Raw genomic sequence first — 27690 nt, 5'->3', positions numbered from 1 at the left:
TGAGCCGGACCAGGGTTCCTCATAGCTGGTGCAATTACGACCTCTGCTGGCTAATTGATGACGCCTGCGCAGAGTTGGGGAATAATGCTGATCAGGGTGTGGCTCTCCGTGCACAAGGCTGATCCACATATGAACTCGCTTCGTGCAGGTGAAAAGATGCAGTCGGTACTGCACACGTGTCGGAGGGGGCGTGTGTCAGTTGTGAAGCTCCTCAGTCAGTAGTGGAGGGTTGTATCGGTAGAGGTGAAGTGTAACACAATCATGGTAATTGGATACATTAGATTGGGAGGAAAATTTGGGGGAAAATGCAAAAAAATTGAATAAAATACTGTCTGGGTTGCAGTAGGTGTTATTGCGGTGCTGGTCGTAACGATAAATAGCATAGCAGTGCTGTATTTAAGACTCAATTTAACGGCGAATGAGGAACGAGGACACATTATCTACCTTTTTTCATTTGTAGGTTCCAATTCGGGCTTGTCAGTGACAGTTTAACTGTTTTCGGTACAAGGAGGGAGATGTTAGTTGGCATGCTAGCGGGTTGTGCCACCTCAGCCCATTGGTTTGAATTGACTGAGACTAACTGTGTTAGCTTAGTAAGCAAAAACTGCGATTATCTAAGTAGTGCGTCTAATAATCTGCCTTATAAATCAATGTCTTATTAGAATCCTCTTTACTTAGGCAGCTGTCTAGGTAGGCAGTAGGCAGCAAGGCAGGTCACTAGGTTTACGAACAGACCCCTAATGTCTTATAAGGTCTAAAACAGTGGCGTAACTAGGAGCTCATGGGCCCCAGTGCAAAATACAATTTTGGACCCCCTCAACAAATTTCCTATATAGGTCTAGTAACGTTAAGCAGATTCCCAAAATCCCTTTTGTTATCGCCGCACTTTACCACTAGCATTAGCCACTTGCTACTGTAGAGGGTCGGCTCACCTGCTGCTCGTCCGGCGGGGATGCTACGGGTCTTTTGCTGGGAATAAAGGCACATGACAAGGTAAAGTTCACTTTAACTGTTCAGTCAGGACTTCAATGAGCGTGACAACACTTTAGACTGCCTAGCTCAAGCACCCGAACTACCTACGGCGAGTCTCATATACAAAACTAACTGCAGAACGTCCGAACGCACATGTACAAACCTGGTGCTGCATTCTGATTGGCTGAGCTGAATATCACTTGCATATCACCGCTACAATATTGTAATATAATAAGAACTACCTGGCGAGTGCAGCCAATAAGGAGGCAGTGCGGTGGGGGGTTGAGTTCATGTCGTGGAGGGCCCCCCCACGCCATGGGCCCCAGTGCACCTGCCCCCGCCCGGTAGTTACGCCCCTGGTCTAAAATATGTCAAATCGACACTATATGTAACTTGTGGATGGGATGGCAGGTGTGAAAAGGCCGAGCGTCCCCGCGATCGCGCGCTTAACCGGTCCCAGGTAGAATAAGTAACATATCATTTTTATGGCCTGCGCTAGCCAGCGGTCATTAATGAGGCCATATGAGCACGACGTTGAGATGAAAAGCCTGCCGTGTTTAATCATATTCTGTAATAAATTGCCTTTAACAACTGAAACGGATGCACAAAGGCCGCATCGATCTGCGCTCGGCTAATTGCCGGCGAGGCCCACGGACGGAGAGAAATGCGAACCGGCGCATTCGAATGCGCAGATGCTAACAGCAAGAATTAGGCCAGAACATTTGCCTAATAGATGTGGACGGAGGATCAGACACTTTTAGGCGTCTATCGGTGCATTCGCATGGATATCAATCTGTCCTGCAGGGCTCGGATCATTAAAAGAGAAGTTCTTCAAGCTCGCTCTAATCTAAACAGCCATTATTCAACACAATTGTAATAGCACAAAAAAGGAGGGGGCCAGAAAAAAATGAGAAGCATTGAGAGTTCCCATTGCCAAAAACAAAAGCAGGAAATCCCACATTGATTTGTTCCCCCTCGCTCCCATTCTCTCTCCTTTCTTACCATTGGCAAGAATCAGGGAAAGAAAACGGTGCCTGGAGCTGGCAGCCACCTGCGACGTATTTTCTTTCTCTCCGCCCGACATTAAAGTCCTTCACAGAAATCAGAATTTAATAAATCACCCCCGAGTCTGACAGAGTTTATCTCATGGGGTCTAGTCTGACTTGGGGGGAGCCGGCAGACAGACGAAGCCACAGCCGATAAGATGTGAAATTAAATACAGTTAGCAGCTTGAAACAAAGAAAAGGAACGTGTCAGGGGCTCTATCCTAGCTGCCAAAAAAGCCCCCCCTCCGAAATTTTCCACCAACAGATCGCGGTAGACACGGGGGCACGTTTCATTCCGGCTTTACAGTCATTTAACCTCATTTGCGTCCTCCCTGTCAACACATCGCTCCTGTGGCAGAAACGTTCACGAGCTTTCATTAAGGCCTAAAAGTTGACATCCTTTTACCCAGACGCGGCGGGATGAATTACGGCCCCGGCGCGCCCGCACGTCTTGATCAAAGATCCGCCGCTATCGTGTCATGTTTCCTTTCACGTACCGGACAGATCCGACACCTCTCATCACTTACGGTAAAAGAGACTTATGTACGTGCGCTTTATCTCCGCCGCGCCTTCACGTAGCTCCGCTGTACGCGCTGAATTCCCGGGATTATTTATATTGACAAGAGAAATATAGCGTGAGGCGAGTCAGAACACAAATATCTGTTATCAGGAGAAAGCAATCTCCTCCTCCGGATGCACTGCTGGGATAACAAGAGTGCTTATTATGGCTGGTAGGCCAATACTCTTCACCTGAACGTGTGCTGTTGTATTACACTCATCCAGCAGCACTGTGACTCCTGTTTTAGTTCTTATTAAACAGGCCTGTTTTGTTTAGTGTGTTTGTTACACCCTTACACACATGCACACACACACACGCACTCACACACACACACACATACCCACACACTCACATACATACACATGCTCATACACACATACAAACCCACTCACACACACATTCTCACAAGCACTCAAGGATAGACACACAAACTCACAAACATACTCACACTAACACTAACATATACACACACATACATACACGTACACATAACCACACACACACATAATCACACACCTTAACACACTCATACACACACCAACTCACATACATACTCACACTAACACTAACATATACACACACATACATACACGTACACATAACCACACACACACATAATCACACACCTTAACACACTCATACACACACCAACTCACATACATACTCACACTAACACTAACATATACACACACATACATACACGTACACATAACCACACACACACATAATCACACACCTTAACACACTCATACACACACCAACTCACATACATACTCACACTAACACTAACAAATACATACACATACATACACATACACATAACCACACACACACATAATCACACACCTTAACACACTCATACACACACAAACTCACATACATACTCACACTAACACTAACATATACACACACATACATACACACACACATAACCACACACACACACATAATCACACACCTTAACACACTTATACACACACCAACTCATAAACATACTCACACTAACACTAACATATACACACACATACATACACGTACACATAACCACACACACACATAATCACACACCTTAACACACTCATACACACACCAACTCACATACATACTCACACTAACACTAACATATACACACACATACATACATACACGTACACATAACCACACACACACATAATCACACACCTTAACACACTCATACACACACCAACTTACATACATACTCACACTAACACTAACATATACACACACATACATACATACACGTACACATAACCACACACACACATAATCACACACCTTAACACACTCATACACACACAAACTCACATACATACTCACACTAACACTAACATATACACACACATACATACACATACACATAACCACACACACACATAATCACACACCTTAACACACGCACACACACACCAACTCACATACATGCTCACACTAACACTAACATATACACACACATACATACACGTACACATAACCACACACACACATAATCACACACCTTAACACACTCATACACACACAAACTCACAAACATACTCACACTAACACTAACATATACACACACATACATACACACACACACATAACCACACACACACATAATCACACACCTTAACACACTCATACACACACCAACTCACAAACATACTCACACTAACACTAACATATACACACACATACATACACGTACACATAACCACACACATATAATCACACCTTAACACACTCATACACACACCAACTCACAAACATACTCACACTAACACTAACATATACACACACATACATACACGTACACATAACCACACACACATAATCACACACCTTAACACACTCATACACACACCAACTCACATACATACTCACACTAACACTAACATATACACACACATACATACACGTACACATAACCACACACACACATAATCACACACCTTAACACACTCATACACACACCAACTCACATACATACTCACACTAACACTAACATATACACACACACACATACACGTACACATAACCACACACACACATAATCACACACCTTAACACACTCATACACACACCAACTCACATACATACTCACACTAACACTAACATATACACACACATACATACACGTACACATAACCACACACACACATAATCACACACCTTAACACACTCATACACACACCAACTCACATACATACCCACACTAACACTAACATATACACACACATACATACACGTACACATAACCACACACACATAATCACACACCTTAACACACTCATACACACACCAACTCACATACATACCCACACTAACACTAACATATACACACACATACATACACGTACACATAACCACACACACACATAATCACACACCTTAACACACTCATACACACACCAACTCACATACATACTCACACTAACACTAACATATACACACACATACATACAAACACACATAACCACACACACACATAATCACACACCTTAACACACTCATACACACACCAACTTACATACATACTCACACTTACACCTACACACAGACACACACACTCACAACCTCACATACATGCTCACACTAACATACACACACACAGAACCTCACTCACACATACACACACACTTTCACACATACTCACACTAACACTAACATATACACACACACACATACACGTACACATAACCACACACACACATAATCACACACCTTAACACACTCATACACACACCAACTCACATACATACTCACACTAACACTAACATATACACACACATACATACACGTACACATAACCACACACACACATAATCACACACCTTAACACACTCATACACACACCAACTCACATACATACCCACACTAACACTAACATATACACACACATACATACACGTACACATAACCACACACACATAATCACACACCTTAACACACTCATACACACACCAACTCACATACATACCCACACTAACACTAACATATACACACACATACATACACGTACACATAACCACACACACATAATCACACACCTTAACACACTCATACACACACCAACTCACATACATACCCACACTAACACTAACATATACACACACATACATACACGTACACATAACCACACACACACATAATCACACACCTTAACACACTCATACACACACCAACTCACATACATACTCACACTAACACTAACATATACACACACATACATACAAACACACATAACCACACACACACATAATCACACACCTTAACACACTCATACACACACCAACTTACATACATACTCACACTTACACCTACACACAGACACACACACACTCACAACCTCACATACATGCTCACACTAACATACACACACACAGAACCTCACTCACACATACACACACACTTTCACACATACTCACACATACTCATGCGCACACACCAACTCACTCACTCACACACACACTCCTGCACACATACCTGCACACACTCACACAGTCACACACACACACGCACAACCTCACATACATGCTCCCACTAACATACACACACACAGAAACTCACTCACACATACACTTACATACACACTTTCACACATACACACTCACACACCTCACATACATGCTCACACCTACATATACACACACAAACTTACTCACACATACTCTTACATACATACACACACACATACACACACAAATTCACTCACACACATTCTCTTATATACATACACACATACATACACACACAAACTCACTCACACACATTCTCTTATATACATACACACAAGCACACATACACACATACACACTCACAACCTCACATACATACTCACACTTACATACACACACACACAAACTCCCTCACACATACACATGCGCACACACATACACATACATTCATATACATATACACACAGAACATACACACAACCACACACACACACACTCATACATTCGCAAGTTTTTCCATTTCTGTGTCCCAGTATTAAAGCCTTAAATAAACTACATGGCCAGATATACAGTGTATCACAAAAGTGAGTACACCCCTCACATTTCTGCAGATATTTAAGTATATCTTTTCATGGGACAACACTGACAAAATGACACTTTGACACAATGAAAAGTAGTCTGTTTGCAGCTTATATAACAGTGTAAATTTATTCTTCCCTCAAAATAACTCAATATACAGCCATTAATGTCTAAACCACCGGCAACAAAAGTGAGTACACCCCTAAGAGACTACACCCCTAAATGTCCAAATTGAGCACTGCCTGTCATTTTCCCTCCAAAATGTCATGTGATTTGTTAGTGTTACTAGGTCTCAGGTGTGCATAGGGAGCAGGTGTGTTCAATTTAGTAGTACAGCTCTCACACTCTCTCATACTGGTCACTGAAAGTTCCAACATGGCACCTCATGGCAAAGAACTCTCTGAGGATCTTAAAAGACGAATTGTTGCGCTACATGAAGATGGCCAAGGCTACAAGAAGATTGCCAAAACCCTGAAACTGAGCTGCAGCACAGTGGCCAAGATCATCCAGCGTTTTAAAAGAGCAGGGTCCACTCAGAACAGACCTCGCGTTGGTCGTCCAAAGAAGCTGAGTGCACGTGCTCAGCATCACATCCAACTGCTGTCTTTGAAAGATAGGCGCAGGAGTGCTGTCAGCATTGCTGCAAAGATTGAAAAGGTGGGGGGTCAGCCTGTCAGTGCTCAGACCATACGCCGCACACTACATCAAATTGGTCTGCATGGCTGTCACCCCAGAAGGAAGCCTCTCCTGAAGTCTCTACACAAGAAAGCCCGCAAACAGTTTGCTGAAGACATGTCAACAAAGGACATGGATTACTGGAACCATGTCCTATGGTCTGATGAGACCAAGATTAATTTGTTTGGTTCAGATGGTCTCAAGCATGTGTGGCGGCAATCAGGTGAGGAGTACAAAGATAAGTGTGTCATGCCTACAGTCAAGCATGGTGGTGGGAATGCCATGGTCTGGGGCTGCATGAGTGCAGCAGGTGTTGGGGAGTTACATTTCATTGAGGGACACATGAACTCCAATATGTACTGTGAAATACTGAAGCAGAGCATGATCCCCTCCCTCCGGAAACTGGGTCGCAGGGCAGTGTTCCAGCATGATAATGACCCCAAACACACCTCTAAGACGACCACTGCTTTATTGAAGAGGCTGAGGGTAAAGGTGATGGACTGGCCAAGCATGTCTCCAGACCTAAACCCAATAGAACATCTTTGGGGCATCCTCAAGCGGAAGGTGGAGGAGCGCAAAGTCTCGAATATCCGCCAGCTCCGTGATGTCGTCATGGAGGAGTGGAAAAGCATTCCAGTGGCAACCTGTGAAGCTCTGGTAAACTCCATGCCCAGGAGAGTTAAGGCAGTTCTGGGAAATAATGGTGGCCACACAAAATATTGACACTTCAGGAACTTTCACTAAGGGGTGTACTCACTTTTGTTGCCGGTGGTTTAGACATTAATGGCTGTATATTGAGTTATTTTGAGGGAAGAATAAATTTACACTGTTATATAAGCTGCACACAGACTACTTTTCATTGTGTCAAAGTGTCATTTTGTCAGTGTTGTCCCATGAAAAGATATACTTAAATATCTGCAGAAATGTGAGGGGTGTACTCACTTTTGTGATACACTGTATGTGGACACCTGTCCTGATTGTTGAGTTCAGGTGTTTTAGCTACGCCCATTGCTAACAGATGTAGAAAGAAAGTAAATGTTATAAAGTCAATGTAAGCTGCATTGCAAAGAGGAAATGCTGCAAACTCAATAGATAAATTGGAACTGTTCTTGTATTCGCCGTTCCAGTTCATGCCAAACAAGGCTTATGAGTCCAACACTTTATATCACAACATACTTTTGACTGACTTTTCACACAACTTCCAAAACTTACTTGAAAAGCCTTCTTGGAAGACTGAAAAAGACATAATTCTGGCAGTATAGTGTAGGTGTGAAGGTTATACATCATTGTTAATCATTTTTGACCATTTTCTTCACATACATGAGAACCACCGGTCAGGCCAAATTCCAGTGCACCCTTCATATCTAGAGAACAAAACCTTTCTGATTCAGAATGCAGACTTCAATAGCTTAATAAGTTCTTCTGACCTGTCTTTTATTAATAACACCCCGCGAGTGAGCGGTGGGAACGGGGTGACCCATGGTCTGCGCCTAATCTTTCTCGGCAGGGCCTGCAACCGCTGACTGCTCCGGCTATCTGTCTCTCCCGCCGATGCCTTCCTGTTGGGCTGGCGCTGTCAGCACACTGGCCTTTCTGTTGCTCGGGCGTTATCTGTGAGCCCGGCCCGCTGAAAGAGCCTGTCATACCCTCGGCATGGTCTGACATTCCTATTGGCTTGACCTAGACCTCACACCTTTAATTATCCCGCCTTAAATCTCATTCCATGGCAAGGAGACAATATGTATCAGAGGAGGCCTAAAGTAGCTATGTGAGGGGCGGGTCTCGGAAGCACAGAACAGTATGAGGCTATCTGCTGCTATGAGAATAGAAGCTGACACACATGGAAAAAATGGTTTCTTTATCAAGGACAAATTACATAATGCCTCAGTGTTTAAGAGCTCCTCACAATGGGCAGAATAAACGCGAGGCTAGAACGACAGCTAGCGAACCGCAGATACAGAGTATCGTTCACCTCGGCCCTCTGATTTCCTTCAATTAAAAATCTCTCTAAGTAAAAGCACCGCAGAGGCCCATTTGATCCCGGTAATCAGATCTGCAGAGCCGCCATTGTCTCCCATTTTTTCCTGACATTTGAAAGGTCAAGACGTTTGATAACTGCGAACCCCTTTGCTCCATTTTTACAACCTTTAATCTCCCTTCACGGAATTGCTAACACATAACAGTTAATCTCGGGCAGAACAGCAAGAGCTGAAGTTTTATTGCCGTTCAAGAAATGGTCTGATTTCTTTCCTTCACTATAAATGTGAATCTTTGAGAATCTGATTGAGGAGAAAATGAGAAAGAGAAGATATAGTGCATGCACTGACCACAGACAAGAGGGAGTTTATTCCAAATGAAGGGCTTTTACGCACCTATTTAAGATACAATAATGATGTCAAATAGGTAAAATTTTCTTATTTTTATTAAATTTCAAATGTCTGATTTTATTGTGTTGAAGGATTCTGACATTATTTTACTTTATTTTATATTTTTACTCATTCCAACTGCTATACAGACAGGTGACATAAGTGTGTAGAAATGCGATGCTTGGTTTCGGTCACTACAAATCAGAGATCCGAGTCGCATGTAATGCCAAGTTCACACTACACGACTTTCCAAGTCGTCAGGTCGCTGTACAGTTCACACTACACGCCTGAATCTCTTGTAGTCGGGAGTCTTTCAAGTCGTTGTGTATTTCACACTACAGGACTGATCGGGGATAGGAGGTTTCACACTAAACAAACTATCACCAACTGGAATCGCAGGTGCACTTCTCTGGTCTTCCAAACTACGTTTTGTCACAAAAACAAACACGAGAAGTGACGAAAGGTTTAATAATACCACGTCCAAAAATGCACGTCAACAAGTAGCGAGCGATCGAAGTTTGTGCGCTGATGTGCAGCGTGAAATCAAGGACAAAAAATAAGTTAATCTGAGTGGATTTGGCTGCGTGAACAGACTGGATTGTTCTGTAGTGAGTTGGAGGTTAATAAATATTTTTTGCAATGCAATGTTGGTGTTATGTTTTGTAGAGAACGATCAGGTCAGAAATATTGTAAAACTCATGTGTGTGCTGATGTATTCTGATATAAACTATATTATGTACCTGTCCCACCTGTTTACATCTTCTCCCTTGCGTTTCCCCTCACACCGTAACTTGCGTTCTCATTGGCTGTTCAACATAGCACTCACTGCCAGTCGGGCAACTCGGATTCAAATATCTGACATGCTAGAAATCTCGCTTCGGTCGCTCGGATCGAGTTGTTGGGTAGTTCACACAGAGCGATTGAGAGCCAAGTTTCGATCACCGAGCGAATGGCGAGTTGCTCCCGAGCCGGCAAATCTAGCGCCGACCAGTCACCGAGCAAAAATCAGGGCAAAAATCGTGTAGTGTGAACTAGGCCATCTTAACCCGCAACACACGTAATGGGTAACTCACTGCCAGCTTCCGGTGTAGTGATGAAGTTTCGCTCCCTACTCCCTACACAGTTTGAAGTTCACTTCATTTGAACATTTTCGTTACCTTTGGATTGGAATCTCACTTAAAATGGTGGAATACCCTACATAGTGCACTTCACAGAACAACTTTGGTGAATGGAACACTCCTACAGAATTGGCGCTAATGGTTGAAAGACCGCTTTCTGAACCAGACCTTCTGATTTTAATTTTTAGTAAGAAATGCTGTTATTTGCATTTACATTTACTCAGTTTGCGTCACACAGATGATGTGTCAATGAAACGCTTGACTGGCTTTGTAACGAGTTCGTGTTTTACTTCACAACCGGGAAAAGTTTGGAGGTTTGTAATTATAAGCACACATTCACAAAATAGCGGATTATATTCCGAATGGTACAACACACGGTTATAAATTTAATAGCATCTGGAAGAACATAAGCTAAGGTAAGCAGTGGTTATGATTTTTTTTGCTGTGTTTTTTATTTTGGCCGCTGTGCCGTGATTTATCGCGTGCTTTTGTTTTGCAATGAAAACAAAACGTATCAGTTTAAGCTTTTACATTTTACATTCATTTGCACAATGACTAGGAAAGTAAAGGCACTAAGTAAAACTGCAAAATACAGTTGCTAAAACTGTACATACTGCTAAAATCTATGATGAACACCAGAATGTGCACCCTCCACAGCCCTACCAATCATTTATTCATCAATGCACTGAGGCTTAAACTGTGGATCTTCACCCCCTTCGACACTCAAACAACTGGAAAAGACAGGATCAAAGTTACTTCCCAGCATTCATAACATTTTTCTTGTCAGTTCAGTGCTTCTAACAACTCGAGCAGCAGCACTGTTATCTGTGTAAAACACAATGTCTGACACAATACACAAAGCCTGGCATTCATGCCCTCGCTCTCTCCATGACAGTGCTCCTTCTTAAATACATCTTATTTCTTTTAACGGCAACCTAGGGAGAGCTGCAGCTCGCTAAAGCACCAACACTTAACACCTCGTAGTCAAAGGAAACGTTTCTGATCTGCCCGTGTCGTTTAATCATCCGTATTCTACCGAGCTGCACAGAAACAATTTTGCAGGATATTAACTTCCAACTAAACCCTGCTTGTGTCATTTGTGGTTCCACTCAACCAGTCGGTCCCGTGGGGGAACCAGCTGTAATGAGCTTCAGACACTGAATAAGACACTTAATAGAAAGTTAGGATTGGAAAAAAATTATGTGAATCATGAAATATAAGCCAGGCGTATTTAAAAAAGCTGCTGAAAAGAGACAAAGCTACGGATAGCATTAATAAGTCAATAATCAATCTTTTTTTTTTCCCTTTTTCTCCCACTTTAGCGCATTCAATTTCTGCCCGTCAATCATCCTCTCACTAATGCTGCTCCCTGCTCCTGATTGGGGAGGACGAGGCTGCTCCACGCCCCCTCCGACACGTGTGCAGCAATCGAATATCTTATCACCTACACTTGATGAGTGCAGTGCAGCACAGCGCTGTGTACAGAGAGCCACACCCTCTATCACACTCCTTTCCCATCTCCGTGCAGGCGCCACCAACCAGCCAGCCAGCAGAGGTCGTAATCACACTAGTCTGAGAGAGAGTCTCCATCCGGCTTAATCCCGCCCCTATCTAAACAACAGGCCAATCGTTGTTCATGTGGCTGCTCAGCCTCAGCCGGCAGGCAGAGCCGAGATTCGATACAATGTATTCGATATCTCAGCTCTAATGAACAGCGTGTGTTTTTACCGCTGCACCACCTGAGCGGCAATAACTTCTTATTTGGTAAAAAAAAAAGTCGAGCTGAATGGTTAATATGCCATACCACCATCAAGACAAGTGGTGATTGTAGCATTCGCCTTTAGGGAGACACTTTGTCAAATAGCAAAGAAAATAACTATAGAAAGAAAATTAAATGCAAGGGTTTTAAAAGGACGTGTTATCCACAGGGATCTCTGACAATTAGGCTAATACTAAATTATCCATGGTAAAACACATACAGAAGAAGTACAAGCATTCAGCGCTCTTTCAGACCTCTTGTGTCTCTTGGCAAAAGCTGCATTATTCCTCAGTTAGGATATGCAGAATACAAAGGGGGACTGATGCCATCCTATGAAAACCATTTTTGTTCCGTCGCAAAAAACTAGGTCATTCTCTCATAATTGTCAATCATGCAATAAATCTCTCTGTGCTACAAATGAATACCGAGCTGGGATGGAAACAAAGCTTATTGGCATGCAACGTCAGCTTGACTTAATTCATTCTCCTTTTTCCGAGAAGCCTATTCACATGAAGTTTATGGATGTCACCGTGCCTGCTCTAAAGCAACAGAGGAATAATACATATAGACAGATGCATTATGCTGGCTAAGTTTGATCAGCATAATGCTGTGAGCCTGTATAGAGCCTGTATGGAACAAACAGCCTGCGTTGGAATTGAAATACTACACCGACTAGGCATAACATTATGACCACTGAGAGGTGAAGTGAATAACACTGATTATCTCATCACGGCACCTGTTAGTGGGTGGGATATATTACGCAGCAAGTGCACATTTTATTCTCAAAGTTGATGTTAGAAGAAGGAAAAATGGGCAAGCGTAAGGATCTGAGCGAGTCTGACGAGGGCCAAATTGTGATGGCTAGACGACTGGGTCAGAGCATCTCCAAAACTGCAGCTCTTGTGGGGTGTTCCCGGTCTGCAGTGGTCAATATCTATCAAAAGTGGTCCAATGAAGGAACAGTGGTAAACCGGCAACACGGTCCAAGACTCACTGATGCACGTGGGGAACGAAGGCTCCAACAGACGAGCTGCTGTAGCTCAGATTGCTGAAGAAGTTAATGCTGGTTCTGATAGAAAGGAGTCAGAATACACAGTGCATCACAGTTGCAGGACTGTTTTGGCAGCAAAAGGGGGACCAACACAATAATAGGAAGGTGGTCATAATGTTATGCCTAATCGGTGTATATAACATTAAATAAGTGATTTGAATGAAAACAGTTCCAAAAGGTTACAGTTGTTATGAAGATAAAGAGAGCTGAGAGTCCGAGGAATTGTTCTAGAATTTTCCACTGTACCCGAGGAGACTGATAGCAGCACAACGAAACAAACAAACAAACAAACGTCTAAAAATAACTGTGACTGTCACTTAAGCACTTAAATTCTACTTTGTGCTTTAATTTAACTTCATTTGTAATCTAGTTTAACGATTTAACATTATATTTCTGCAGTAAGCTGATATTTTGTAGGCTTACATCATCTAACATGCAGTTTAGCCTGATAGCTTGTTAGCCTGCTGACCGAAAGTATGCTAATAACAGAGTTATATGCTAAGAATAGCAAACACAGCTAAACCTTTTTAATAGATCATAAAAGTTACAAGTAATGAATTTACAGTTTCTGGTATTTAAGGCATTTTAAAAACATCTAGTCTAATAAATAAAAATCTGTTATGTGACACTACATTCAATTTTAACTAAATTTAACTGTTTAACTGCTGACTGTATCCTTGTCAATCCTTGCTTTTTAACTGCAGTAAAGCAGAAACCTACTTAAAAAGTTTTTAAGGTCACATTTTTCTAAATTCAGCATTTCTTAAACACGTTTGCACATGTTTTTCCCTGTTTTGTACATATTTTGCCTTTTTTACTTCTTACTTTTGGACCATGCTGCATACTACACCTTAAATCAGCTAAACTGAAACAGTCTGGTATCACTTCAAGTATCAATACATATTTGATTAATAATTTTAATAAATATATCTAATAGTAAAATGACACACAGTTTATAAATGGCAATCCTGTAAGATTAATTTTAATAAATGATGACAAGGTCTCTGGAAACTTGTTTGGTTTCAATAGAAACATAGTAAGCTGTTAAAATAAGTGCTACATGCTAACAACACTGCATGTAGCACATAGCAGTGGTTATTCATTCCTGTTACATAAAATCACAGTTATCATCCAGTATACACCGATCAGGCATAACATTATGACCACCTCCTTGTTTCTACACCCACTGTCCATTTTATCAGCTCCACTTACCATATAGAAGCACTTGGTAGTTCTACATTTACTGACTGTAGTCCATCTGTTTCTCTGCATGCTTTGTTAGCCCCCTTTCATGCTGTTCATCACCCCCACAGAACCACTACAGAGCAGGTATTATTTGGGTGGTGGATCATTCTCAGCACTGCAGTGACACTGACATGGTGGTGGTGTGTTAGTGTGTGTTGTGCTGGTATGAGTGGATTAGACACAGCAATGCTGCTGGAGTTATTAAACACCTCACTGTCAGTGCTGGACTGAGAATAGTCCACCAACCAAACATATCCAGCCAACAGCACCCCGTGGGCAGCGTCCTGTGACCACTGATGAAGGTCTAGAAGATGACCAACTCAAACAGCAGCAATAGATGAGTGATTGTCTCTGACTTTACATCTACAAGGTGGACCAACTAGGTAGGAGTGTCTAATAAAGTGGACAGTGAGTGGACACGGTATTTAAAAACTCCAGCAGCGCTGCTGTGTCTTATCCACTCATACCAGCACAACACACACTAACACACCACCAACATGTCAGTGTCACTGCAGTGCTGAGAATGATCCACCACCTAAATAATACCTGCTCTGTAGTGGTCCTGTGAGGGTCCTGACCATTGAAGAACAGGGTGAAAGCAGGCTGAAAAGGTATGTAGATAAACAGATGGACTACAGTCAGTAATTGTAGAACTACAAAGTGCTTCTTTATGGTAAGTGGAGCTGATAAAATGGACAGTGTGTGTAGAAACAAGGAGGTGGTTTTAATGATATGGCTGATCGGTGTATTTTACATAAACAAATGACTGAGGACAAAAAATATGTAAATCAAGACTATAAAACAATTCTAGTCCTTTTTACCCAACACCATGCTAGCTTGTTTTCAGTTACATAGCTAGCCTGGTAGCTGTGTAAAAATGCTACCCATAAAAGCTTTTTTATTATTATTATGTCTATTTTTAATGGGGATTACGATAAAGAATTGGAAACAATTAGATAAGGGGAAAGAGGGGAAACAAATTAAAATAAAAAATAAATAAACTAAATGTATTATTCTTGATTATTTTTAGAATTGTTGACAATTACCTGTTCATGTGTACTTTAATTGCTCATGCCATCTGCATCTATTATGTACTGTAGATAAAAGCATTTCCAAATGAGTAAGAATCTAATTGCTGCAATTTCCTTTAATAAACTCACATCTAATGAATCGAATCCTACAGTAAATTGATTGTTTAATTAAAATCTCTCATCTTCAGGAAAAAACAAACAACTACAAACCACAAGACAGCGAACTGCCACACACATGTAATGTTTTACCACTTTCTGATAAACAAAGGCTAGTAAAGCAGGCGTGTGTGTGCAGCGACCGCAGTTTTATCCCCCAGCCAGGTGTCACTGGTTTACACTTATGTGACTGGACAGAAAGGGGGCGCAGTGGTCCACTTCCAGCATCATGTCTCTCCAGAGCAAACTGTCAACCTTAAAGGGGAGAGTAATAACAGCCAAGCACCATGGCTCGCCGTGGCTAAAGCTGTATTTTAAAGAAAACCTCAGCATGACACTGACATTTGAGTCTGGAGAAGAGAAACTCAAGTGCAGCATTACAGGAATCGCTGGAGTTCTCATAATTGATCTCTTACCAGGCTTAAGACCCTGCAACCACAGAAGAGCTGGACAGGGTCTAAAGGAGGAGCAGGTAGAAGATGGGATGTATTGTTTACTACATTTGGACGCCAAATGATCAAACCCAGTGGAGATGACAAATTAAGACAATTATAATGCCCAAGCTAACTGTGACCGGAGGTCCAACAAACATTGCTCTCCAGGTGGGAAGGATGCCATACATGTCCTCCCTATCAATCAAGAGCAACACTAGCCAGTCTACTTCATCTGTAATTGCAATATGCACAGTGTCAAATATTTAGAGACTTTAGGAGTCTAATTATTCTAAATGAATTACGTAATCTCAAATGTTCCATTTTGGAAGGGAAATCCAAACAAAGACCCTTCTCTACTGCATGGTAATCCACAGTACAAAATGCTACCAATCAAATCCAGAACTGTCTGTACTGTACCTAATGTGCTATTGTTTGTTGCACAAGGGTAATTGTGAAATTAAGAGGAATTAAAGGTGAGGCTGTGATGCCATTCTCCACCAGACAAAGAGCAACAACACCACAGTAACTGTGTTTTCACAACACCTCAGTTGGGTTTCAAATCGGTTTTAGTGGCAATTTTGTTTGACCAGTCAATGTCTTGCATTGTTTCTACCTCTGTATGCTTGGTCTCTGGTCAAGAAGAGTAACCAAATTAAGCATGGGTACAAAGGTACAGTACAGGTCACTTGGCAATGGAGGCAATAACTTAATGTGGGATCATGGATTTAAAAACGTAGCATACCAAACTTAGGTGCCTTGAAGCAAAAAAGGGTCACAAATCTGCAGCTCTTGTGGGCTGTTCCCGGTCTGCAGTGGTCAATATCTATCAAAAGTGGTCCAAGGAAAGAACAGTGGTAAACCGACGACAGGGTCATGGGCGGCCAAGGCTTGTCCATGGATCATGGATTTAAAAACGTAGCATACCAAACTTAGGTACCTTGAAGCGGAAAAGGGTCACAAACCTCAAAAATCACAAAAGACTGAAATTGTTATAAAATAGCTAAATTAAAGAAAACCCTCAAGCTACCGCAACATAAATGCAAATTTTCCAAAAAGGCAAACTGGAGGTTTTCAGTGTAAATGTAAAGCTGCCAAATAAGTCCATATAAAACCCAGGCAATTTTATTTCAGTAGCATTTCAGCAGGGGGAAAAAGTGGTGAAAGAAAAAAAAATGCACAAAAGGGACCAGTGCTCCAGCCAAACGCTCAGCATTTTTATCTAATAAGCAAGCATTTGTGTTTCACCTTGAAAGTGTTTTAGTCAAGAAGCAAAAATGCGTAGCTAACAACTCCAGCTTGCAGCATATGGGATCCTCGGTCGCAATAAAAAACAAACAATATTTGGGGTTTATTGTTATTATTACCATAATTCGATTTGGGCAAATTGACTTAACACAGCTCAGAGGTCTGGAAGGATTTCAGGTTTGCATGAGGGGCCGTGAGTCTCAGGATTGTTGGAGGTCTGTGTGAAAGCAGATGCTTTGAACAGTGATAGAATTCCCGTCTAGTCTCAAGTGTCATTAGCTGTAAGCTATTCACTCTGCCAGGTAAAGAACAGATAACAATCAGGACTTTGTGAGACGTTCCTGGAGGTGTTGGAGCAGTTTTTTTTTTATGCCATTTTGGCATTTTCTTTAGTTTTTTTGTGTAAATTATTTAGCTGATCTGACAGTCTTCAGTGTGCTAACTGTGATCATTCTTAATCACATTTACCACTAACTGTGATAAATTGACTATTTATACAACGATTGAGAATAAATGGTAAAAAAAAAAATCTGAATAAATTAATGAAAAAACATACAGACAGATGTCTGACATACGGTTACACAGTTTAATGTACCTAATCTGCAGCATCTATCAAGACTAAGTAGGTCCAGTTGAGATCAAATTCTGACAAGAAGACACAAGGAAATTTATTATTGGGGGACGAATGGCAGGCACTCCATTCACAATCACTGCTCACCTGACTGGTGTTTTAGTACAAATAGTGACTACTGTTGACATCTGCATTTAGATCTACTGGTAGGTAAGACAGTAGAAAGTAGGACTGGGAATTGTGGTCACAAGCTTGACTTCATTAACACTTATTACTGAGCATTATTGCCTTATGTAAGGTTAAATATATTTTCTTTGACAGAGAACGCCAATCAATCCACCAAACTAATGTGTATGACTAATCACCTATCAAATACATGTATAATAACATTTCTATCATGATGGATGGCACTGTCGCCTCACAGCAAGAAGCCCCCGGGTTCAGGTCTTGGTTTTCTGTGTGGGTTTCCTCCGGGTGCTCTGGTTTCCTCCCACAGTCCAAAGGCATGCAGTAAGTTTATTTGTAGATATGGCAGTTGTAGCCTAGTGGTTAAAGAACCGAACTAGTAATCGAAAGGTCACTGTATACTGTCACAGTACTGTAAGTTGCTTTGAATAAAAGCGTCTGCTAAATGCCAAAAATTAAAAAAATTAAAATGTAGATACTAAATGTGTGTGTGTAGGTGTGCCAGCCAGACTGACGACCTGTCCGGGGTGTTTCCTGCATTACGCCCAGTGCATTGTACCCAACGCGACCCTAAATACGATAAAAGCAGTGGTAAAACAGACAGTACATGGATGAATTTCTATCTTGATTGAAGTTTTCTCCTCCAGAATAAAGGGCAATATAGGGTACACAAGCTCCCTGAATGGTTTGATTTGATGACCATCTCAAGCCCAAAGAGCAACCATTGAGAATAATCCATGTGAACTGATGGAACATCTTCATTGCCATTATTAAATCCCCAATTTAGGGAATATCTAAAGTTCCAGAATTATGTAGAGAATATTTGCCAAGATATATTAAACCCTACTTTGTTGTTTATATTAGGTATTCCAATAATTTGTCATGGCAGCCCCAAAGAAGCAGGCATTGCGACCCTCGGTAAACAAAACGCCACCATGACAACAGTTTGTGAAAAGCTTTTTAAAGGTGTTTCAGAGCTACATCGAGGACTTGAACCTGAATTCATTTTGTCCTTATTTCTTTTGTCCTCAGAAAAACAGCGCCAGCACTCCAGAGCCTGTTGTTTTCTTTAATGGAGTCATGGTGCTCTCATTGCCCTGTAAAGTGGAGCTTGTTCTGACCTAAATGAAAACAGCCTGCAGAGCTAAATATCACCTGTCCTCCGGGCTGGCATCGGTAAAGCTGCTGACGCCGTTTACAGCAACCGAGCCACCACCACTTGCTTCTCGCTGCAAGCGTAGCTCGAGCCGTCGGATCGTTAAAAAGACGATTAAGGAATTCCATCCATACAGAACATACAGTATCTTGCTGAAAGAACTGGTATCCGTGGGCTTATGTGGTGAACCAGGATGCTAAACAGGCACTGAAGTACAAATTCCATTAGTGTTATTGAAATAACATTTAAAATGTTTGCACAGTGTAAGATTAATCTCTGTTCCTCTGCATGAAATAAAAGCAAAGGACAATATAAAAAACAACAAGAAAAAGGAAATTTCTGGAATCATATTTGATCCTGCTTCCCATAAGTATTCTTTTTTTTTCTCACCCTGCCAGCTCTGATGTGAAAATGAGCTAGGGAAAATTAACTCCTGATACAGCCATGCTGAATTAGACAGTTTAAAAAAACACTTTTTAAGGATTCCAGCCTTGTCATTTTCAATTTTCTGCTCTTTGGACATGCGTGTATTCAGATTCAAGAACATCTTCTCGGCGTATCAATCCTAATTAGACAATCTGGGTCCGCGAAGGATAGCAGCGCAGCTATTTGCATAATTTAATCACAAATACTCAGTGATACATATTTTCAAATGCATATGTACAATTATCTTTTCATCCTCGGGGCAAAAGTATTAATATGATTAGGCAATAATTCTTTAAAAAGTGAGGGGAGAAGAAGGGGGGTAGGAAAGCGGCAAATGCACCCACTTTTTAAACTCCAGCTTTGGGCTATATGAAAAATTAATTAATTTCAGAGGGGAAAATCAATTTCTCTACGTGACCATATTAGACTGAGCAGGGGCTACAGCCTGGAATCTTCGTCCAATCAAGAAATCTCATCTGCTCCCTCTAACTTCTGTCAGTAGTGTTTAACATCGCTGTACAAGCACCAGTGATCTGCGCCCGGCTTCCTAAATACGTTCTAATGTGGAAGAGCTGCCGGCTAAAGACATGCCAGACCCTACACACACACAGCCTTTCTCCACAGCCAATCTGTCACACTCTTCCTCCTATCTCCTATCCCTTTTCTCCTAACTGCTTTGTGAATTTGGCCATTTCAAAAATTCAATATTTGTCTCTTTGGAGTTTAACTGTTGAGTAATACTGTTGTTAAATCCTGTCAGCAGCCTCTATAATACAGCTGTGTACAGTGTACACAATGTGTCAGGCTGCAAACTCGTACATATAAATAAAAGCACCGTCAGAAACGCAGTCCTGTCACAGATCTCCAGCGACAAATACTTTCACTTTATAATCCAAAATTAAAGCATGCCGTGAGTTTTTCATAAACCCATCTGATGCTGTTAGTGTATCTTAAATAACTACTATAATAAGTAGTTTGGAGGTACAGTAGTAAGGCTTTTTAACCAGCTATGGAGTAATGATAATCAAAAAGCTTAAGTTTTTTTATACTGCAGTTCTAAATTCCCATTTGCTCAATTTATTTATTCGTTTATGACTTACTCAAGTTTAAGTTCAAGAGTTCAAGAGGCTTTATTGTCATTTCAGCTATATACAAGTACATATTGAAACGTATATGTGGTCCTCCAGGACCAGGGGTGCAACACAGAACACGAGTGCAAAAACAACACAATATAAACAGTGCAGTACAATAAATATTAGGATCAGTAAATGCAAGAAACATTCTGATCTAAAGAAACTGAGGTAGACGAGACCAAAGACAAGTGTAGTGTTGGCCAGGACATGGTACTGAGTAAATGATGGTAAGGTAAAAAACATATTCTGATATACAGGGTTTATACAGTATTGGTAAGGCTTTAAAACAGTGGGAATCATGCACAAGGAATGCACCCTGAATAGGGTACCAATTCATCTCATGATGCATTCTTCTTATGCACAAGGTTTCAAGTTGCCATTTCAGGTGTAGTTCAAAGCAAAAACATATAATAATAATAATACAAATTATTATTATTATTATTATTGTTGTTAACATTATCAGTAACTCTATGTTATGCTTTAGCCTCAACGTGATTGTGCTGGGTCACACCCCCTGGCAGCACTGAGCACAAGACAATTCTGGACATGGCGCCAAACCATCTCACAGCACCACACATTCACTTACCCACTGACTCACACCGAGAAGCATTTTTAATTTAATTCCTTTTTGGAGATGAAAGGAAACAGGAGTAACCAGAGGAAACCCAACAGGAAAGCAACAAGACTTCACAGGCAGAGGTAAGAGCCTAGCCCACAATATTACTGCATGGTGTCAAACCAGGATACAGCAATTAGTGAAAATATATTATTATCATGAGCACAGTTTTTTTTTCCATTTTTAGGTATTTATCACCATTTTATCCTGGTCAGGGTTGCAGTGAGTCAAGCTTCCCTGGAATCACTGTGCATTATTATTATTATTATCATCATTATTATTATAGAATACACAGTTTCTGAAGCAATATGTAATATTTCTTTATAATTACCAGAAGCTTCTGTGTAGTTAAGCTTTGCTATAGCCAACCCTTTATAAAGCACCCTTCCCAAAACTGCATACATGTACAGTATAACAGTAGCATTATATAATTATCTAACTACTTTCTTTCTTAAGTTTATATGCAATTACACCCCCCCCCCCCCCCCCCCCCAAAAAAAAAGACAAATCAACATGTCAAAGCAACATGTGATTTATATAATTCAGCATTTTGTTATAAATTTGAAAGTTCACATTGCAAAATGTTAATATAAAAAAATCTATAATATGCATAAGATACATGGGTTGGATGCTGAACAATACTATATTACTCTTTAAATAAATCAGCTTAATTTAACTTTTAAAAGAGAAAAAAAAACACTAAAAAAAATAATGCACAATAAGTTGTCTGTTGACCTAAAAACATTCAGCTCATTTAAACACATTTCCTGTCCAACGTCTGCAACGTCAGCAGAGTTCAACTCATTGTGACAGAAAAACCCTCTGACTGTTTATATGTTTCATTTCAAACCCATTAGCACAACCTGAACTCCGGGACAGAAGAGCCAAATGCATATTTGATTCATTCAAAAGTGCTTGAATGTATTTGTGATTATAACAAGCCTTTTAACATGCAACGCCCCTCCCTCGCTTCAAACTCTTTCATCCTAATCAGGCATCTGTCGCTCTCTGTGTTTTTTCTTTTTTTATATAAGTTATTATCACCCTGGCTCCCTCTTGGATGCGGTTGCTGGGTGACGGGTATCTTAGCACCCACTCTGACTGGGAATGATTTGAATCCGATCCAAAGATTTCCCAGGAGTACCTGTAAACACATCTGTGCCCTGCCGAAAACAAATATATCAGAAGAGCCCTGCAAAGACAGCGAGAGAAAGAAGAAAAAAAAGATAATTCTGCCACCACTGGTGAAGCCGTAGCCCCTCGAGAACTAAACAAAATAATCCTGCTCATCTATAAATGCCTGAATTAGTACCCTAACACAAACTAAATACTTTCTAATTAGAATAAAGACTAAGGGTAGATTATGGAGAAACAGTATTATGATGAAATAGTAAAGCCATGATGACTGAAAAAATCCTAAACAATCTGTAAAATTGAATTTCAAATATGAGAAAAGCATCCAATGTCCCAGTGGCCTCTTTCATCTAGAGGTGTGTGTTTAATCTTCAGAGATAGACAATGACTGTCAATTAACTGCAGCATCGCTGTGAGCGTAAGCGGGACCGCCGAGATGTTTCAATAACCGTCTGAGTTCAGTTGTTAGCGGGCATGGAGAGTCCTCACTGTCCCGTATACACAAAATGAAAAGCAAAACAAGAGGCTGAAAAATTGCTTCTCATGAAGCCGTATCATTACTCATACAGAGGTGAGAGATTACGGGGCCCTTTATCTGCTTGGCCCCAGAAGCAGCACATTAATCTGGACTGAGGAACTATTTGCTATTTGAAAGTACAAAAAAAGAGGAAAATGGATTTTTGCGATCTCAAAAAACTAAATGTCAAATTAAAATTAAAGAAATTATATCCAATGTGTGGGATGCACTAGAATGTCTTGGAATTTACATGAGCATGCTGAGTGTACACCACATTATAACTGATTAAGTTCAAAACATCTGTAATTCTTCTATCCACCATCAGACCTCAACCAGCTCATAAAATCACATCCATCCCACCTTAAATGCCAACCTTTCTGCCCTAACTGTTAAACATCCCCACACGGTCAGAACCGGTGGCGTAACGATGAGCAGCTCCTCCTGAGCCATCTGTTTGTGTTCCATCTACACAGGATATCTTTGTCCATACAAATGATGTAATTCTCCAAATGGGAAGCAGCCACGGTGGATATGATTGATTTCAGCATAACACCGGCAGTACCAGGTGCTTTCAGAGACCATTACGGGCCTCTCCGTGCAGCAGTAATAGGCCAGCACTTTAGCATCATTAAAGCAATATGTAGCACTGCATTATCCTTTAACCCCATCGCTGGCCACTCTCGGTGCCAGCCTCCGAGTTCAAATCGCACACTAGATCACTGAGTGGACTGAGGATTCAGACGAGTTCTACATAAGCAGACTGACATGCACTGAAGGCACAAAAAACATGGAAGGTGTGCATAATCTAATATATAAAGCCATATGGTATTTACATTCCCAATGATTTCAAGTTTAGGACAATTAGAGTAAGAAATAAAAAACTACAAATATAGATGTTGCATATAGAAATTGCAGAACTATGTGGAATAAAGTTTATGTAAAAGATAAAGGCTGAATTTTTATATTTTGAAGGTAAACAATTACTTTATAGAGATTATAGAGGTTTCAATATATGTAATTTATCTTACTTTGCAATTTAATTAATTTACTTCAAAATTGTTATTATATTTTTTAGGATTATAATCAATGTGTATTTATTATGAATAAACTGAATAAAAAATAGACTTTTAACTATTGATCAAATTTTTAAAAATCATTTAGTATTTATTATCCATATATATCAATTATTTCTGGTTGTTATTGTCAATCATATATGTAATAATTAATTGATTAATTTAAGTAACTAAATTAATTATATTAAATGATAGTTTTTTATTTATTTATTTGCTGTCTTGTTTGTTTTCATAATTTATTAATTAATATATATGTAATAACATAATTGTATTTGCATTATGATACATGTTATTTAATGAGAAAGGTCACCATGTCTTGTGTTCACTTAACAGAAATCAATGTTTCCACTACTTAAAATAAGCTGGGGGCATGAGCCTGATTCCTTCTTCATTATTGACAGCAAGCACTTACATGCCAGGACTTTTTATTCATAAAAAAGTGAAAGAAAATACTAGAAATGCTGTTATATTAGATGTAGCTACACAGGAAACATAAGAGTTTTGTTAACTGTTAGTATTTTTGCTCAAATTGTATTTGTATTTATAAGCTCATGTGCATAACGATGCAGGTTAAGCTCTATTTATTAGATAAAAGTAATAAAGTCAAATAATTCTATCACTAAAAAGTGTAAATAAAAATGTTTGAAAGTAGCAGTTTTTATAAATAGATATTTAATACTACAGCGTCATATTTCTAATTATTCCATTATTTAACCTAATTATTCAGCCTCAGCCTATATAAGCCTGATCTATATCTAAATGCCATCAAATGGACATTGACATTTTTACTGTATAAAGTTCACAGTTTTACATTTGAGCATTTTAGAGCAGTTGTTCTAAAGATATGTAGTTCGTAATAATATAAAGTTTAATACTTTCATTATATGATATTTTTAAGTTCCATCCTGGAGTTTTATTTTTCCTGAGATAAGGCTAACAGTTTGCCCAACCTGCTATTTTTAGATGAGAAGTATTCAGTTCAAAACCTGTCAAGTATAAATAAGTATGTTTATTAAAAAAATCTTCTAAAAAGTTTAGCAAATAAGTGTTTATTCTTTGTGTCTTTAAAGTGTTGTGTACACAGACTAATATTTGCACCTAAAAAGCTCATTTAAAGTACAGAACTGGGTCACGTTTAATTAAAAGTAGAACTTGTTGCAGCAAACAGTGCAGCCTTTATAAAAAATTACACTTTTGTCCCAGAATTCTAAAATCATGTGATATAAAAATATACAAAAACTTTTATTATGATAGAATGTGTGTTAAGGGTAAATTGAGAAGTGCATTGTATTAATAAACAAATTTAAACAACATTGTTTATTATTAATTTAACATAAAATTGGCCTAGTAAAATGAATTACCCTGACAAATGATCATGATTTTATTTGAAATGTTTATTAAAAATGCAACAATGCATTTGGTATCCATTAATAAAATATATTTTGGGCTTTAAAATATCTTTGGGTTTTTTTAATAGATTTATTTAAATTAGTAAAAAAATGAAAAAATAAAAAAAGTCGTTTCATGTAAATGACAGCATGTAAAGAATAAAATAGCATGTAAAGCATAAAATGAATTAATATAAAAAAGTCTGATTATTTATAGCTGTGGGACAGTATATTAATACTTTATTATAACTTTATAAGCTAAGTAGACTTTTGCAGATGCAATAACACATTTTCTATGAGTTGCGTTGTTGTTTCTGATGTTTCTCTTGTTATTATTTGCCCCAAATTATTAATGTTTTAAAACTTAAGAAACTATTTTTAAACTATATGTATATTACCCAAATATAAAGTAAAATATTCTTTAATAAACTCTTTAATATAGTACACAGTTATGCAGGATTTGTTATGCAGTTATGCTGATACTCGGCCGGTTGCGCTCAGAATTGTAAACCGATCAAACTTCTCACACTGAGTTTGCAGGAAAGTGAGAACAAGAGTAAATAAAGACTGGAGGTTGGCACATACCTGGCATTGGTACAGTCGTTATAAAGAGTCTCGAAGTCTTTCCTGTTGATAAGTTTGCAGCGATTTACCCCGGGCTGGATGGCACCGAGGCCGCGCAGAACGCGCACCTGCTCCACGTTGCATACCACCGGCGTGATCTCCAGCCTCTTCAGCTTGGTGTAGACGGTGTGCAGTCCTCCCACCAGGTGCTTGAGGAAGAGATCGAAGGCCTGAGGGAGGCAGATCAGTTCCCGACCGTCCACGGTGAACGAGGCCACCTGCGCGCTCCTTAGCTCCACCATCTTGCACTCGTTGTTCTGCGGCGTGTTTTCCACCGGAGACGGGGTGGAGTAGACGGGCTTGGAGGCGAGCGAGCTCGGAGTGACGGACAGCGGAACGACCGGACTGCCCGCTGACGCGCGGAACGGGTTGGCAATGGCCGGAGCCACGGACGGACACGGAGAAGAAGTGGCAGACGGAGATGAAGTGTTGACCGATGACGAGGATGAGATGGGAGACGGCAGGACCAAAGCGGACGGCGGGATCAGAGCAGCCGGTACGGCCATGATCACCTCGGGCACCTCGATCAGCTCGCGCTAAAGTTCAAAAGTGGGAGAAAACCCCAAAAAGTAGCGCGCGACTTGAACAGGACAGGAAATCCCCAGCAGCGCGCCCCGCTAATAAAAGTGAAAAGGGGGCAGAAAGCGGTGTCGGTCGGGAGGAATTAGGATCTTTGCAGCGGGACCATGAGAGATTAGAGGAGTGAGAGGGAATGAGACAGAGTGACAGGAAGAAAATGAGCTGAAAGTGCGGTCCGCTCTCTCTGCGCTCTCCTCTCTCAGCTCTCAGGGATGAGTTGTTGTTGTCACAAGGTCCAAAGTGGGAGGAGCCTGCGGACATGTCAGCCTTTCAAACACACCGCATACTACCTTACTAAATAGTGCTCACGACGCATACTGTCATAGTTACATACTTGCACACTACTTAGTAAACAAACCTAGTGTGTAAATAAACTGAGGTAACTGATTTCTCACTCGAATGGAAAATAAAGTAATAAAAAATTCACTTATTTAATCACAGAACTTCCCAGCAAACACAAATACGTAGTTACTTAAGCAATAGAACACGAGAAGGAGTGTGTTATCGCGAATAACATCACGGCTGTGATGATCTACGGCACTCGCCTTCGGCTCGTGCCTGCGACCGAATCACAGCCGTGATGTTATTCGCGA

General features: G+C 40.4%; 1 protein-coding gene across 3 annotated transcripts in view; it reads right to left on the bottom strand.

Moving 5' to 3' along the window:
- The window catches only part of dachd (dachshund d), a 205519-nt gene extending 178238 nt beyond the window's left edge, over positions 1 to 27281 (bottom strand). For all 3 annotated transcript variants that reach the window (XM_063005795.1, XM_063005796.1, XM_063005797.1), the window contains exon 1: positions 26480 to 27281. In XM_063005795.1, the coding sequence (XP_062861865.1) occupies positions 26480 to 27024 (545 nt within the window). In that variant the 5' untranslated portion in view covers positions 27025 to 27281. The remainder of the gene's footprint in view (positions 1 to 26479) is intronic.
- Between the last annotated feature and the right edge of the window lie 409 nt (positions 27282 to 27690).

Source organism: Trichomycterus rosablanca, chromosome 12 (genome assembly GCF_030014385.1).
Source record: "Trichomycterus rosablanca isolate fTriRos1 chromosome 12, fTriRos1.hap1, whole genome shotgun sequence".
In the NCBI taxonomy this organism is placed as follows: domain Eukaryota; kingdom Metazoa; phylum Chordata; class Actinopteri; order Siluriformes; family Trichomycteridae; genus Trichomycterus; species Trichomycterus rosablanca.
This window is presented reverse-complemented; position numbering and strand designations above follow the sequence as displayed.